Source organism: Danio rerio, chromosome 1 (genome assembly GCF_052040795.2).
Source record: "Danio rerio strain M-AB ecotype USA chromosome 1, GRCz13ab, whole genome shotgun sequence".
NCBI classification, from domain to species: domain Eukaryota; kingdom Metazoa; phylum Chordata; class Actinopteri; order Cypriniformes; family Danionidae; genus Danio; species Danio rerio.
This window is the reverse complement of record NC_141021.1, coordinates 56380001-56397531: the sequence shown is the minus strand read 5'-3', so window position 1 is coordinate 56397531 and position 17531 is coordinate 56380001. Positions and strand designations below refer to the sequence as shown.

At 35.8% G+C, this 17531-nt stretch overlaps 1 protein-coding gene and 1 long non-coding RNA gene across 3 annotated transcripts in view; one reads left to right on the top strand and one right to left on the bottom strand.

Moving 5' to 3' along the window:
- Nucleotides 1–17531, top strand: part of LOC147847018 (uncharacterized) — a 919394-nt gene that overhangs the window by 7536 nt on the left and 894327 nt on the right. The gene's annotated exons all lie outside the window — the stretch shown is intronic.
- Nucleotides 7729–17531, bottom strand: part of LOC141375094 (uncharacterized) — a 13434-nt gene continuing 3631 nt past the window's right edge. Inside the window, exons 3-5 of one of the 2 annotated variants that reach the window (XM_087238330.1) lie at nucleotides 15494–15577; nucleotides 14332–14486; nucleotides 7729–10302 (exon numbers count right to left, since the gene is read on the bottom strand). In XM_087238330.1, the coding sequence (XP_087094456.1) occupies nucleotides 10238–10302; nucleotides 14332–14486; nucleotides 15494–15577 (304 nt within the window). In that variant the 3' untranslated portion in view covers nucleotides 7729–10237. The remainder of the gene's footprint in view (nucleotides 10303–14331; nucleotides 14487–15493; nucleotides 15578–17531) is intronic. The other variant, XM_087238329.1, reaches the window with a different exon arrangement.

Here is a 17531-nt window from a genome sequence, read left to right as displayed (position 1 = left end):
GCATAAAAATGTTTTATCATAGATTTCAATAATTTCTGTCAACGCAATACAAACATTTTAACTTCACTAGAATTAAAACATAGATGTATAAAATATAGACATAAAATCTGATTGATAAATTGATATTTTTTATATTTCTCTTGATTCATCATGTTTATTTTTTTTTTAATAACATCATTTTCCATAATTTGGGTGGACACATTTTTTAACTTTGGTCTTAATTATTTTTCATAATTTCTTTTTTTTAACCCAGGAAGCCCATTTCTGCCTCAAGATAAATAAAAACCCAATTATTGTCACTTTTTATCCCAGAAATCTGAAGTATAAAGTCACAATTCCAAGTTATAAGGTCAATTCTGAGCTATAAATGGAGAATTCTGGGATATAAAGTTGCAAAAACCTTTTTTATTTTTTATGCATTGACGAACTTATAGAGCACTGTAAATATTCACTGTATGTAAGGTTTGTAAATGTGAAACAAATAAAAATTCAGGTTAAGATACCATCTTTACACAAAATGCTTAGGTATAACCATGTGGTCAAAGAGCTGTGTGATTATTACATATTACGTCAGAAGGAAGTCAAGTGTAGCATAATTTATTTAAGGTTTATTGTGATTTATTTAGTTGAATGAGGATGAGGAATGAGGGAAAGTCCAGACCGGTTTTGTCCTCCTAGTCCTATTATGTCATTTAGTGCAGAGAGCCGCAGAGTTTCGACAGTAATTAATACTGAACAATTGCATCAAATGGTGTAACAGAGCTGTTTTGGCAAGAAAAACGTACAAATTATAATAATTACATTTATTTTCTGCTAAAAAAGAAGTACTGTTCATTTTTAGGTAATTAAGTTACAGTTAGTTATAATATACTTACCTTCAATTGAACAGTTCTGTATAAATCAGTTCAGACGAGCTGAGAAATTATGTAAGTATAGATATTTTTGTTATATTTTATGGATAATTATATTATATTATTATATTATATTATAATTATATTATATTATTCAAGATTGTTAGATGTATCAATACGGTTACTGCATATGCTTATGTTACTGCATATGTTCTTCTGGAGAAAGTCTTATTTGTTTTATTTCGGCTAGAATAAAAGCAGTTCCTAATTTTTTAAACACCATTTTAAGGTCAATATTATTAGCCCCTTTAAACAATAGTTTTTCGATAGTCTACAGAACAAACCATCGTTATACAATAACTTGCCTAATTACCCTAACCTGCCTAGTTAACCTAATTAACCTAGTTAAGCCATTAAATGTCTCTTTAAACATAGAAGTGTCTTGAAAAATATCTAGTCAAATATTATTTACTGTCATCATGGCAAAGATAAAATAAATCAGTTATTAGAGATGAGTTATTAAACTATTATGTTTAGAAATGTGCTGAATAAAATCCCTCCGTTAAACAGAAATTAGGGAAAAAATAAACAGCAATTGGTCAAATACATGAAAAATGGCTATACAAATGACATAATGGCATTGAAGATGACATTATCATAGTGTATTTGTGCTAGGTTAAAACCATCATCCGACTGATTTAAGGTCAGATTCTTACATTAAATCTCAAATATATGTTAGACTAGCTGGTGATCTTTCATGCTGAATAATTGAGAAACAAAGATCAGTTGCCCTTTAAGCTGACTACTTACATTTGAAGTCAGAATTATTAGCCCCCCTTTCAATTTTTTTTTCTTTTTAAATATTTCCCAAATGATGTTTAACAGATTCGGGAAATTTTCACAGTATGTCTGATAATATTTTTTCTTCTAGAGAAAGTCTTATTTGTTTTATTTCGGCTAGAATGAAAGCAGTTTTTAATTTTTTGAACACCATTTTAAGGTCAATATTATTAGCCTCTTTCAGCTGTATTTTTTTCAATAGTCTACAGAACAAACCACTGTTATACAATAACTTGCCTAATTACCCTAACCTGCCTAGTTAACCTAATTAACCTAGTTAAGCCTTTAAATGTCACTTTAAGCTTTATAGAAGTGTCTTGAAAAATATCTAGTCAAATTTTATCTGCTGTCATCATAGCAAAGATAAAATAAATCAGTTATTAGAGATGAGTTATTAAAACTATTATGTTTAGAAATGTGCTGAAGAAAGCTACTCTCAGTTAAACAGGAAACGGGGAAAAAATAAACGAGGGTCTGATAATTCAGGGGGGCTAATAATTCTGACTTCAACTGTATATCTTGCAAATTAACAAGAGAAATATGCACTGTCATTAAAGATTTCATTAGAATTTGTTTTATTATGTTAAAAAAAGGACAACACAGAAGCTCAGCACTGTCGCCTCACAGCAAGGTTTAATTTCCTGCTGGGTCAGTTGGCTTTTCTGTGGGGAGTTTGCATGTTCTTGGCCTGGGTTTTCTTCCGGGTGTTCCGGCTTCCCCCACAGTCCAAACACATGCGCTGTAGGTGAATTGGGTAAGCTAAATTGGCTGTAGTGTATACAAGTGTGTATGGGTGTTTCCCAGTACTGGGTTGCAGCTGGAAGGGCATCTGCTGTTTAAAATGCAAGCTGGATAAGTTGGCGGTTCATTCCGCTTCAGCATTGGCCCCTGATAAATAAAGGGACTAAGCCGGAGAAAAATGAATGATTTATTGTTGGAAAAATAAATCTTAACTGATCTTCATTATTATTTATTGCAAAATGTTTGACCCAGCTGTCATAAAGTGCCAAGCATACTTCGGAAACTTTTCTTAATTCACGAGTTTGCCATAAACCGTGCAAGGTAATCTTGATGTTCACTATGAAGTGAATGTAGATCAGCCACTGATTATACGCATGCAGACGACTATCAGTGACTCGACAGACTGGTTAGCAAATCTTCTTGTGTCATTGTTCATGTGAAAATGCTTAGTCATTTCATCAGTCTACCACTGAACTCTGTTGGAAACTATATATAGCAACAGTTTGGATGACCGTGTACTGTATAGGGAAATGCAGAAGGCTGTACATCTTACAGTATACATTTCAAATGCACACATAACTGTAACTGTAGTGATCGAACTTCTACATAGAGTTGAAAACAAAATTATTAGCCCCCCCCTGTTTATTTTTTCCCCAATTTCTGTTTAACAGAGAGCAGATTTTTTTTCAACTCATTTCTGCACATGATAGTTTTCATAACTCATCTCTAATAACTGATTTATTTTATCTTTGTCATGATGACAGTAAATACTAGACTAGATCTTTTTCAAGACACTTCTGTACAGCTTAAAGTGACATTTAAAGGCTAAACTAGGTTAATTAGGTTAACTAGGCAGGTTAGAGTAATTAGGCAAGTTATTGTATAACGATTGTTTGTTCTGTAGACAGTCTGAAAAAAAACTTGCTTAAAGGGGCTAATAATACTGACCTAAAAATGTAAAACTTCTTTTTATTCTAGCCAAAATAAAACAAATAAGACTTTCTCCAGAAGGAAAAATATTATCAGACACACTGTGAAAATTTCCTTGCTCTTTTAAACATCATTTGGGAAATATTAAAAAAAGAAAAAAACATTAAAAAGGGGGCGATTATTTCTGACTTCAACTGTATGTGACCTCCTGTAACGAGTACTCATTTATTGCATTTCAATAATGATCCTTCCTTTAGATTTTTGTGTATTTGTTTTGCAATCCGTTGTTTATACAAAGGTTAATTTAATATTTAAACGTTATTTGTGGTGTTTAGGTTAAACAGTTTGATATTTTTTGGTCGTGCTACGTTTTAATTGAAAACAAGAAAAATAAAATCACTGCATTGATGAGGACACAATAACAAAAAAAATAATAATACATGGAATACAATTACAAAAGTGAGAAAATTAAAAAATATTTACAAAGCCTCAATCGCTAAAAAAAGTTGAATGACAAGAGTGTGCAAAGCAGTAATCAAAGCAATAGGTGGCTACTTTGAAGAACCTAGAATAGACATTTTTTCAGTTTTATCACACTTATTTGTTTTGTATATAATTCCACATGTGTTCATTCATAGTTTTGATGCCTTCGGTGTCTACAGTTTTTATAGTCATGAAAACAAAGCAAACTCTTTGAATGAGAAAGTTTGTCCAAACTTTTGGTCTGTACTGTATATACAGTTGAAGTCAGAATTATTCGCCCCCCTGTTTATTTTTTCCCCAATTTCTGTTTAACGTTGAGCAGATTTTCTTCAGCACATTTCTGCACATAATAGTTTTAATAACTCATCTCTAATCACTGATTTATTTTATCTTTGCCATGATGACAGAAAATAATATTTGACTAGATATTTTTCAAGACACTTCTGTACAGCTTAAAGTGACATTTAAAGGCTTAACTAGGTTAATTAGGTTAACTAGGCAGGTTAGGGTAATTAGGCAAGTTATTGTATAATGATGGTTTGTTCTGTAGATTATCGGAAAAAAAATTGCTTAAAGCAGCTAACAATTTTGTCCTTAAAATTATTATTTTTTTTAATTAAAAATTGCTTTTATTCTAGCTGAAATAAAACAAATAAAACTTTCTCCAGAAGAAAAAAATATTATCAGACATACTGTGAAAATTTCCTGAATCTGTTAAACATCATTTAGGAAATATATAAAAAAGCAAAAAAATTCAAGGGGGGTGGGGGGGGGGGGGGGGGGGGGGGGGGGTGGGAGTGGGGTAGTAATTCTGACTTTATATATATATTTATATAAGTCCCTCCAGCATGTGCTGGGACTTCCCCGGGGTCTTCTCCCAGTGGGACATGCCTGGAACACCTCCCTTGCAGGCCCAGCCCTAACCAATTTGGCACCCTAGGCAAGGTTTCAGGTGGCGCCCCGTCACATCGCAGTAAACTCCACTGCTAGTGTATAGTCATAAGAACATAACAGCTTTTTGATCAACTACTACAAGCTGGGAAAACGTCAGATAAATATGCCAATGCAATTAACGTTATTGCTGAATAGATCTAATATTTACACATTTGCTTGAGGAAGTAATGATGGGGGTAGTTACATTACTATTACTATTTTCCATAACATCTATGCCCTTTCATAACATTAGCTGACGTTAAAACTAATAGATAGCACTATATTTATTGATTAGCAATGTTATGCCATATCTGTCAACGTTGGGATGTAAAAAATATGGGACAACAAATAGATTTAAATGATAGAATACATAGCAAACAATAGAGAATATCTACAATAAAATTGTAGAAACAACAAAATTCTTGAGTTTTTTTTTTTTAGATATCTTAGTTGTTTTATAGGTGCATGATGGCTTAGTGGTTAGCACTGTCACCTCACATCAAGAAGGTTGCTGGTTCGAGTCCTGGTTGGGACAGTGGGCATTTCTGTGTTTGCATGTTCTCTGTGTTGGCGTGGGTTTCTCCCGGGTGCTCCGGTTTCCCCCACAGTCCAAACACATGCGCTATAGGTGAATTGGATGACACACACCCATAGTGTATAAGTGTGTGTGTTAATGAGTGTGTTGTTTCTCAGTACTAGGATCCAGCTGGAAGGGCATCCGCTGCATAAAAAACATATGCCAGAATAGTTGGCGGTTCATTCCACTGTGGTGACCTCTAAAAATAGAGACTACGCAGAAGACAAATGAATGTTATAGGATTGATCATTTTACACACCCTCATCCTACCGTGAAATCTGCGAGAGAACAAGCTGAACAATGAGCAGGAACACGATCATTCGTGACGGCATGAGTATTGAATATCAGGAAAGATTTGAGCCGTTCCACAATTGTCTGACAAAATAAACTGCGAATTGTTTGTTGTGTGTAAAGCGAGGTGTCAGTTTGCAGGAATGTCAGACGGGTCCAAGGAGTGCTTGAGCTATTTTGGTGTTGTCAGTGTGAGATGATTGCCAGTCAGCATGACTAGGGGTTTTCACATCAACACACACACGTCACAACACTGACGTCAGACCGATGTGATTATATCAAATAAAATTAAATATGTTCCCCACACAACATCCTTTGTCTGAAAGAGATTCAAAGGCAGTCGGAGATTACTGCTCGATTGTGTTTGTTTGATCGTCTATCCATTGATATATTTCCATATTTGCACAGTTAGCCCATGTATGATGCAGATTTTACTCACATTCTGCTTTGATGTAAATCTAAATCAACACAACGGCATGGATTGGTGAGCTTATCATTAACCTCCAGCACACTCACCTTTACTTAAAGTATATTGCGAAGAAAAAAAAAATGGTAGTATTGGTGGTGAAAGAGAGGACTGTGTGTTTTAGTGTCTGCGTCAAATGAGACTTACAAAAGTTCAGATGTTAAATGTGTGTAAAGTGTATAAATATTTAGCAACTTAACTTTCATATAGGCCTGTCACAATAATCAATATGTGGACTTATCACACAACACATGGACATGATCTCAATCATTTTTGGTAATGCAATATCGCTGACTGTGCATCTCTATTGGAGGTGTCAGAGTCCGTATGGTTAAAAAACACTGTAGTTTATTCAATCTTTCATTTTCCTTTCAGCTTAGTCTCTTTATTAATCTGGGGTCACCACAGTGGAATGAACCACCAACTTATCCCGCATATGTTTTAAGTAGCGAATGCCCTTCCAGCTGCAACCCATCACAGGGAAACAACCATACACACTCATTCACACACATACACTACGGACAATTTTAGTTACCCAATTCACCTGTACCGCATGTATTTAGACTTGTGAGGGAAATCGGTGAAAACCCCCGCGAACAAGGGGAGAACATGCAAACTCCACACAAAAAATACCCAACCTACTGCATCACCGCCTCACCCTGCAATTGAATTCATTAAGGTTAATTAATCATAAAGGCTTCTCAACACCGCGGCATGGAACAAAACTGCTGCAACTAAACAAAGTTATGCCAAGTGTGCGCTGGTTTAAGGTTCCGAGCTTGTACACTGAGGTTAACACACACACACACACACGGCTTAACTATGGCTGATGCTATTAACTGAGGGCCGTTCACATTTTGCATCTTTTGCACGTGCAAATTCGCTTCCAGTGGAGGTGCACGGCTTGTGCTCGCATATTGTGAGTGACGTGTGCGCGCTGCACCACACTCACGCTTTTTATACACATTTCGACTCGCATGCAAAAAGGAAAAAAATACAAAATAATAATGCCAAACATTTGTGTAATATGGTTGATCTGAAGTGCCTTTCGGACAGACATCTAGCAGCCTTTGACTACATTAGTTCTCTTTAAAAGGGAAATACTTACATGAGAAAATACTTATAATAGATTTACATTAGACAAATGCTGTTTATTTGTTTGTTTGTTTATTTATTTATTTAATTAATTAATTAATTATATGTTATTTGTTTATGTATTCTTTATTAATTAATTTATTATGTATATGTTTATGTGTTTGTTTGTTTTATTTATTTATTTGTTTTTATTTATTATGTATTTGTTTATGTGTTTGTTTGTTTTATTTATTTGTTTGTTTTTATTTATTATGTATTTGTTTATGTGTTTGTTTGTTTTATTTATTTGTTTGTTTTTATTTATTATGTATTTGTTTATCTGTTTGTTTTATTTATTTGTTTGTTTTTATTTATTATGTATTTGTTTATGTGTTTGTTTGTTTTATTTATTTGTTTGTTTTTATTTATTATGTATTTGTTTGTTTTATTTATTTATTTTTTATTTGTTTGTTCGTTTGTTTATTTATTGTTTATTTATTTATTATTTGTTATTTGTTTATTTATTCATTATTTTTATTTTTCAGATTAAATTGATCACTTATTTAAATGTCAAAAACTTTTTTTCAATTATTGTCAAGTCCAAAGAGAAATGGACTATTGTTTGTTTTTTATTATTATTTTGTGTTGTACAGTATTATTTGGTTACTGAGTAGCAATTAATAACAGTTTAAAATATAAAGAGTTTCCATGTGATTTTAGAAACTAGCAGTTTTAAAATCGATGAATGCATGATAACCGCGAAACCATGATTATTCCTCTATTATCGTACAGCCCAAAGCTATAATCGTTGCATCCCTACAGACAACCTCTGCAACTATTACACAGTGTATACAAAAACATTTGACACAACTTAAAATTGTTAGGAAACTTGCTACAGTACTTTTTTTTTTAATTGACTCAACTTTTAAAGGGGACCTATTATGCCCCGTTTTATAAGATGCAAGTCTCTGATGTACTTGTATGTGAAGTTTCAGTTCAAAATCTCGAGTTCAATACCTCGCAGGTCATGTTTTGTAAGTCTTTGAAACTTCCCATTTCAGGCTTTGATCTAAATTGTGCCTATTTGGTGACTCGTCGCTTTAAATTCAAACAAGATTTTACTTTTTTCAAAAGGGGGTGGAGCTACAATTGCCTGTGTATCAGCATAGTGGCAGATTTAAAAACAGAACTAAGGTCTAATGCTAATAAGGGAGAAATGGTCACTAATGGGCGGGGCTTTCCCCTTTGTTGACACGTACAAAGGGAGAATGTCAATCAAAGTGTTTCTGCAGACTGTTTATATCAAGTGTGATTATAAAACATAAGATTAATACATTTTTAGCATTAGAAGATATTCACATACTGCTGCCACACAACAGTGTTTAAACCACTTATAAATTGATTTGTGCACAATAGAAGCCCTTGAAGTGGCCTTACAAATTTGAGTTGATAACCTTTTTTTACAGTGTCCAAATGGATAGAGTTCCTAGTATTAATCTCGTGCGAAGAGTGCTTTAGATGACACTTTGACAGATCTGCTGTGTCATTGTACAACCACATTTCACCAAAATAAACAAATACTTATTTCCTCATGCCAAAAGACTTTTGTTTCTAATTGTGATTGGAGCTTTATACTTATTTCTGCTCCTCCAGATCATGAACACAACGTACAAACAATTCCACCTGTATAAAGCCGGTAAAAATCGAAGGCTTTATATTGCTTAATGTACATGATTGAACACCAAATTCAGTATATTGTATATTATTATTTTAAAATGATTAAAATAAAATCAGTCATATCCTTCCTAACTGTTCATGTATGGGAGGAAATATTTCACACAACTTAACGTTTTGTCTATACTCTAGTTAATCTGCTCATTTGTATGATTATAATTCTGTAGCACTTTACAATATTGGTGCACTAATATGCAATAATTAATGCTTAACTATTGAACAGATAAAACCATTTATTAATGATTAACGAGCAACAAATGAACATATTTCTATATGAAGAGTTTAGATCAGGGGTGTCCAAACTCAGCCCTTATTATTTTACATCTTGTAAAAAAAAAAAAAAAAAAAAAGAAAGCATTTTAGGTCCTCTTTAATTAATGCATATTAGGGCACCCATATTGTAAAGTGTCACCAAATATTTCTAATAAAAATATACCGAATTATTCGCCCCCTTTTATTTATTTATTTATTTTTAATATTTACCAAATGATCTTTAACAGAGCATGGAAATTTTCACAGTATGTCTGATAATATTTTTTCTTCTGGAGAAAGTCTTAGTTGTTTTATTGTGGCTAGAATAAAAGCAGTTTTTAATTTTTAATGAACCATTTTAAGGTCAATATTATTAGCCTCTTTAAGCAAATTTTTTCCGATAGTCTACAGAACAAACCATCATTATACAATAACTTGCCTAATTACCCTAACCTGCCTAGTTCACCTAATTAACCTAGTTAAGCCTTTAAATGTCAGCTGTATAGAAGTGTCTTGAAAAATATCAAGTCAAATATTATTTACTGTCATCATGACACAAATAAAATAAATCAGTTATTAGAGATAAGTTATTAAAACTATTTTCATGTTTAGAATTGTGCTGAATAAATCTGCTCTTTTTTTAAGAGAAATTGGGGGGAAAAATAAACAGGGGGGCTAATAATTCTGACTTCATCTGTATAAACCCAATTTGTTCTTTCTACATAACTCTATTAAAGCATTCAGAAAAGTTAAGCATAAAGCAATAATACGTTAAACGTTTTTCATGTTAATCTTTGAATCCCCCCTATCGACTGAACATCCTATTATTTGCTAAACATTTGTGCATACAGTATATCTGTATATAGCCTATTTATATGTCCTAAGCATGCCTTTGTAAGGTGGCTGAGGAATGATTAAATTAGACGGTGCTTTGACAGATGTGCTGTGTCATTGTACGACCACATTCCACAAAAACAAACACACAATATTTCCTCAGTGCAAGTGCTTTTGCTTTTAATTGTGATTGGAGCTTTATGTGGAGCGTGAACATGGGCTGCATGTCTCTCATCTCTGCTGCTCCTCCAGCGGTTTTGGGTGCGAATACAATGTGAACTTCTGGAAACCAGTGTCTGTGCGAAAACAATAATACAAATAAGACATTAGCATGAGTGTCTGCGGTGTAAAACTTCATCCCCTGTGAGCTCCTCTCACTGTTACTGTGAGACACTGAGATTCTTGTATTTGTTTACTGCACAAGCGCTCAGTAAAATACTGCATACATTCAGTTCACAGTCTTGTTATACGCACTGTATTGTCAGTCATTTTACACCACCTAACACTATTCAAGTTTTAGAAACAACAACAAATAATAACTTCTAGTTGATCATTTGGTATCAAAAGTGGCTTATATGAAAGGCAAAGGCCTTTATTTTAACAAAATAAACGACCCAGACTCATTCTGATAACGTACTCCCGATGACGTTTCTGGAGTCTGCGAAATACATCACGGGAGGTACAGATTTTTGCAGTTTTTGTTTTCGCGAATCCACGAGAGGCTTCTGTGTGTGCTTTTTCGGATCTCAAATATCTCTCGCGAGTACTGTTCGCGCCCGTGCTGTTCTCGCATAAACCCACCAGAGGCCGCTGTCTAACGACCGTCTGCTTGACTGACTGAATGATTGACTGGGCGACCGGCCAATCGACTGACCCACCTTCCTCCTTCCCTAAACCCAACCAATTTTACCGACTGACCCGCCCACCCGCTTACTTCCCTAAACCCAACCAACAATTTACAAAAGCCGTCCAGAAAAAGAAAAGCCCTCGTCTGATTTTTACCACGTTTTCGGATTTTACCACATTCTCACCCTCTTGTTCATTTGTTCATTTTATTTTTTGGATTCTGTTTTTGTCTTACCTGATTTCTAGAATTGCTCTATCCCGGACTCGAACATGGTCATCGGTGTTGTGGTCAACTCCTCTCTGCAGCTCAAGTCTGTCGACGTACACGACGAGCTAGCTGGAAAAACTGGTTGCAGCAGGAAAGCCCTAAGCAGTCAGCCAGTAAGCGCAAAAAGAAAGGCATCATACCGCCCAGTAGAGTTAGTTAAAAAAATTATACATACCTCCAGCTACATAATTCGTGGTCTCCAGAAACGTCCATGGGACTACCTTTTCAGAATGAGCCAAGTTGAAAATAAAATACGATCATGCCTTGATTTTTTAATTATTACATTAGGACAGTAAGGTCTGACTTTGCTTAGCCAAAGTTCTTGTCACTAAACAGAAATAATGTAATGAAATAATTAGGTGGACAAGTGTCTTGATACCTCAGGCTGTTGATGTTGCCATCCACTCTGCAGATCTCTTACATGCCCCCATACTGAATTTAACCCCAAACCATGATTTTTTCCTTCACCGAACTTGACTAATTTTTGTGAGAATCTTGAGCTCATGCTGGTTCCAGTAGGTCTTCTGCAGTATTTGTGATGATTGGGATGCAGCTCAACAGATGATTCATCTGAAAAATCTTCAGCCACCTTTCCAAATGATCAAATTGAAGTCAAGTTATTATTTGTTGCTCTTACAACTGGGATCGACAACAAGACTTTTGTCAGGTAGTGTACAGTATTCTACTGTAATCAAAGTACTGTGTTCACAGCGATCAGATTGATTTCCACATTGAGGTATATGTCGATCCTTCCCCTGACGATCAGTTCCCTATGCTTTCCTGTCTATAAGCTCTACTGTCCTATCAATTAAAGGTGAAACCCCCCAAAAATAATTATGAAAAAAAAAGTTCAAGTACAATAACCAGCTCACCACATATTTTTAAAATACCTCCTGTCTCTTTAACCAGTTAAACTCTGCTGCTATTTTGGGATTTCTGTCTGGATTTTGCCTACCCAAATTTAAAAGCTTCCCAAATCCACATGCAGAGGTATAAATGCAAAAATTTGGTATTATTTTAAAGAAAACCATTTGAATTTTCATAAAACACTATTGAAAGTGTTTAAAATATCTGTATATGTTGTCTATGTTATAATAAACACCTAAAAAAAGAGGCGCTTTTGTATTTTTTTTTTTAGAAACTCAAGTTTGAAAGTGTCCCTTTTAGGTTGTGTGTGGTCTAGCGTGCTGTAATTAATTTTGCTGGTTCCTGCACATGTCTTTAATCATAGGAAAAAAAATGTCTCTACCATAATCTATGCAAAAGTTATTGCATTCCAACTGATGAGAGGTGCTGTACAAGCCAAAGAGACCGATCCTTGTTTTCATATTTCACTATTTTTTTGTTTGATCAAACATAATTCACTGTGTTTGGACCACATCAGACATAAAAAAGGATTGCTTATGCACATCACCTCAAAAACAGAGGAGAATGGCCCTGAAGCACACAGCATAAGGTAAGAGATGACAGCTGTCTGTGCTATCTGGGGCTGCTTATTGATCATGAATGTATTTTCACTTCTGCGCTATGGAAACACCGCGATTCATTCGACAACTGTTTGATATGTGAATATAATTCAGTAAAAAGAATGCTAGAACCGTATGAGCACCCGCAAGAGCTTTCATTTGAGCTATAACTTGTACATGTTTCATTTTTGAATCATATGAAAATGAAGCAATGTTCAATACCCAGCTGGGGTCTCCAAAATACTGTGTATTTATGTGTAAATAACTTTTGTACGATAGAATAAAAACCAAAGTGATGCATATGTGCATAAAATATAGATTCTACACTTTCAAATGAAACCACTTAAGGGGGTCTGGTGCAATGCTAGCCCTTTAAATCTCAAAGCAAAAGTCGATGATTTCGAAAGTCAATGACGTTCGAATAACCGAGTTTAACTGGTTAACATCCACAACAGCACTGAGAAATGATGGGTTTGAAAATGGTGTTTCAGTTCATTCAGAACAATTTGCTTTTGTATAATGTTATTATTATTATTAGCAGTATTATTTATTATATTATTACGATATTTATATTTGTTTTATTAAAAACAGGCTTAGATTTGTCCACCTGTCAGGTTTTAGACCATATGGGGCACAGCATGTGTTTTAGGATATAACTCAGGTTTTTGAGCACACTTCGTTATTATTGTTAATTTATTCGTTTGCTGGAAATTAGACCTGAATTCAGAAATAGTTTTGAAATGAATATTTGCGCTTAACAAACGAAATTAATTATGTATAGGCTAATGGATGTCTGTGTGTACAAGGTTTCCCTATCCACGAGAGCGAAAGTGAAAGTAAATTATGAGATGCCTTGTCTCTCATCCTCGCGCTGTAGATGCTCTGTTTAACTGTTTTCTTGCTAGTGAAATGCTCAGTTTCTCCACTTACACTTATTTTACGTCAAGTAAATAGCAAATGCGCTATGGCGCGATGCAACTGGCTCTTAAAGGGAATGGGAGACAAGACTCTGATTGTTTTATTCTCAAAACACACCTATAACTTGTTAGGAAAATAAACTCCGTCCTTTTTCCGTCCTTATATTAGAAAAAGTGGATTCTGACACGCCCTGAAAGCGTTTGCGTCCTGCGTTTTGCACTTTGCGCATGGACCGTCAAAATAGAGCCCAATGGGTTTACTCACTTATCTAAAGTAACTAATTACTTTTTACAGTGTACTAACTGTTTATATCGGAGGAAGTGCTTAACATGCAATTTAACATGTTCATATTCTGAGTTAATCTGCTCATAAGGCATCGAATAAGATGTATGGTGTGTTTAGTCTGAATAAAAAACGTTATTAAAGCATGCAGTCAAGTTTTACAAGCATAAAGTAAATCTTTGAATGTCACCTGTTAACAGAGCATCCTGAAATGCGTAGATGTATATACTGTTGTGTCTACAAGTAGCAAAGCACGCCTTTATAAGGCGGCTGAGGAATAATTAATGAAGAAATAAGCTTTCCAACAACACCACTCCCGATTATCCAGGGCGGGAGATCAAGTTCACCAGCTTCACAAACAGGATATTTGGCAAGAAATAAGGTGAGTGTTGCAAAACATCAAGTAAAGGATTTTCAACTTAATCTTCAGCATTAGTGACTCTAAAAGAAAGGTTTCCAAGCATTTAATATATCCAGCTGTAAATATATGAGGCTTATACATGCAAATACATTAAAATATAAAAAAAGGTGAGTTTTCTACTGACTTTTCTGTGCATTTCTTGAGTTTGATGGATGTGTTTCTCGCCGTTCAGACAGAAGTGAGGCCTGCAGGGCAAGCTGATCCCAATTTGCCCTCTGAAAACACTTCCCTGCTTTACATTCATAATAACACTGCAGGTCTGGAGCCTTCAGCGTCATTCTGAGGAAGAAAAATGTAGATATATTTATTTAAAGCAGAAAAGACTCAACAGATTAATATTCAGACGAGTGCCCTGGCCAAAATCTACCAGACAAACACTTAAAACAACTGCAAATCATAGCATCACTCTCCATTTGATGAGCGATTGACCTAAAATGACTTAAAAATTATTTAGTAATTTCAGTTTATATTGAAGAATAATCCAACCAGACGGAGCTGCGTATGAGTAACTATAACCTGGATGGCTTCATAACACCCAGCGCCTCTGTATGCTTTTACCGTCTCAGGGTCACCATTAGGTCCCTTCAGAGATGCCTGCTTTTACTGGCAGCTGTGCTAGCGGTCTGACCATTCCCACAGCCATGATCAGCTCAGACAGCGATGCAAGATGGTGTAGTAAACTAATTGTTGTAATAGTAAAGCTTATTTAAGCAGTTTTGATCTCTTATGAACTTCACAACATGCAAAAATGTCATAGTGGCCAAACTACTACTGTTAGAAAAGTGAGTTCTCGGTGTGTGTTTAGTGGAGATGGACATGCTACATCAGTCTCAGTGTTGTCTCTTTAAGGATTCTAAATAAAAATGGTCTAAAGTGACCTCTGGCGGCCATACAGTGAACTGCAGTCTAGCAACAATGTGGGTTACACTTTAGTTTAAATCGCAATACACACTATTCACTACTGACGTATTACCTGCCTTTTATTGAGATATTAACTGTTTATTAACACTTATAAAGTATGATCTTATTTTACATCCCTAAATCTACCCCATACACACACCTAAACCAAACTGCTGAATTATTAACTATCAATAAGCAGCTAATTAGTGGTTGATTAAGCTAAAAGTCTTGGTTAATTGTTTGCTATTAGTGTGATTTGCACATTATAAATTGTCATTTGATGCAAATATTTGAAATATTATCAAAATAATGGTATATATAAACAGGAAGAGGAGGATCCTAATAATTTATTTCTGTGTAATTGCTGTAGTCTGTGTTTGTCTCACCGGTCCAAATGTGAGCTGACCGCATGAACTCTTCCAATCTGACCAGGATAAAGTCCTATAACATCTCTGCCCTGGCGATGAACGCTGGAGAAACACAGTAAAGCAAGCATGAAAAGGCTTAAATCATAATATATTTAATTCATATAGCGCCTTTAAAGGGACAGTTCATCCAAAAACATTACAATTCTATCATCGGCCACATCCATATCACCCTGCAGCCCAAGACCGGGTACTCAATCAAGCTAAGCAGGGCTGAGCCTGGTCAGTACCTGGATGGGAGACCAAATAGGAACACTAGGTTGCTGTTGGAAGTGGTGTTAGAGAGGCCAGCAGGGGGTGCTCAACCTGCGGTCTGTCTGAGTCATAATGCCCCAGTATAGAGAAGGGGACACCATACTGTAAAGGCTGATTTATACTTCTGCGTCAAACACCGGCGTATGCTACGGCGCTGACGCATAGCCCTTCGCCGTCGCCATCGCCGTCACTGACGTGCACCTCTCAAAAAATGTAACTACACGTCGCAACGACGCGTAGCGTAACCTCTGTGATTGGTCGGCTCGGTAGTGCTGACGAGTCTGGGCGGGACCGAGAGCCGCGCGAATGGCTCGACGTTGCGCGAGCGATTGTTTACAAGTGTGGAGTCCCGTGAAGGAGCTCCGGATGGAAAGTTTTGTTTTGTGTTTACCTCATAGTTAAAGTTGCTGCACGTCCGCCGGTTTCTGCCTCAAAATGAGCGAGTTTGAGCCACTTGTACCTCCCGGAAGTGTTCAGGAAAAGCAAAAAAGTAGCGAAGAAACTCGACACAGAGGAACATTTACACCTCACTGCCAACTAGTGGTTCGGAAGTGTTAATGCAGACCGACAGAGACAGCGCGCAGAAGTATAAATGCACAGCCACGCACGTTGCCTGCGCCGTGAGTTACGCCAGTTACCTGACGCAGAAGTATAAACCAGGCTTAAGTGGGCGCCGTCTTTCGCATGAGACGTTAAACCAAGGTCCTGACTCTCTGTGCTCATTTAAAATCCCATGGCACTTCTCGTAAAGAGTGGGGGTGTAACCATAGTGTCTTGGCCAAATTTCTTCCCTTACCTATCATAGCCTCCAAATCATCCCCATCCACTGAATTGGCTCTTTCATTGTCTCTCCACTCCACCAATAGCTGGTGTGTGGTGAGCGCAATGGCACCGTTGTCCTGTGGCTGCCGTCATATCATCCAAGAGCTTTAAGTATATGGCCATACACGACAAATGCACTAAATAAATACACACATTACATTATTTATTCACATTCACTTGTTCAAAGCCCATTTGAGTTTCTGCTGTTGAACACAAGAGAAGATATTCTTAAGAATGTTGGGGAAAAACAGCCATAGACTTCCATAGTATTTGTTAGTTCCTACTTTGGATGTTAACGTCTGCTTTTTTCCCCCAACATTCTTCAGAATATCTGGCTTTGTGTTTGGAATCACTTTTTAATTTTTTGCTCGACTGTCCCTATATTTTACACTCTTTATTATCCATTAAAGCTCTTTTGAGAAGTTATGAGCCAAAAATGAAAATCTTTTACGCAAACATGTGTGTTTGAGTGTAAGACACATGCCTATGAACACAACAAAAGATATAAAAATCAACATAAAGGTACATAAAATCCCGCTGCGTAAAAATGTGCTGGATAAGTTGGCGGTTCATTCCGCTGTGGCAACCCGGGATTAATAAAGAGACTAAGCCGAAGAGAAAATGAATGAATGAGTGAATGAATGTAAGTAAATAAAGTAAAAACTGGCAAAATAAGGAACACTGAAAGCTGTATTCACCTTATTCTCCGCTGAGTGGGCGCTGCCATTTGAATCTTTTTGTTTCGCGACTTCCGGTCACATTTACTTCTATTCATTTTTTGACGTTAACAACTGCTCGTTACGCTGCTTGATGTTGCAATTTAATATTTTCTTATTATATTATGCTACTTGGTCTGTGTAGTCATGCAAACATTTGTTTGTAAAGCAAGTAGTTTGGCCATTTTCTGCCGTTTATTATTCCT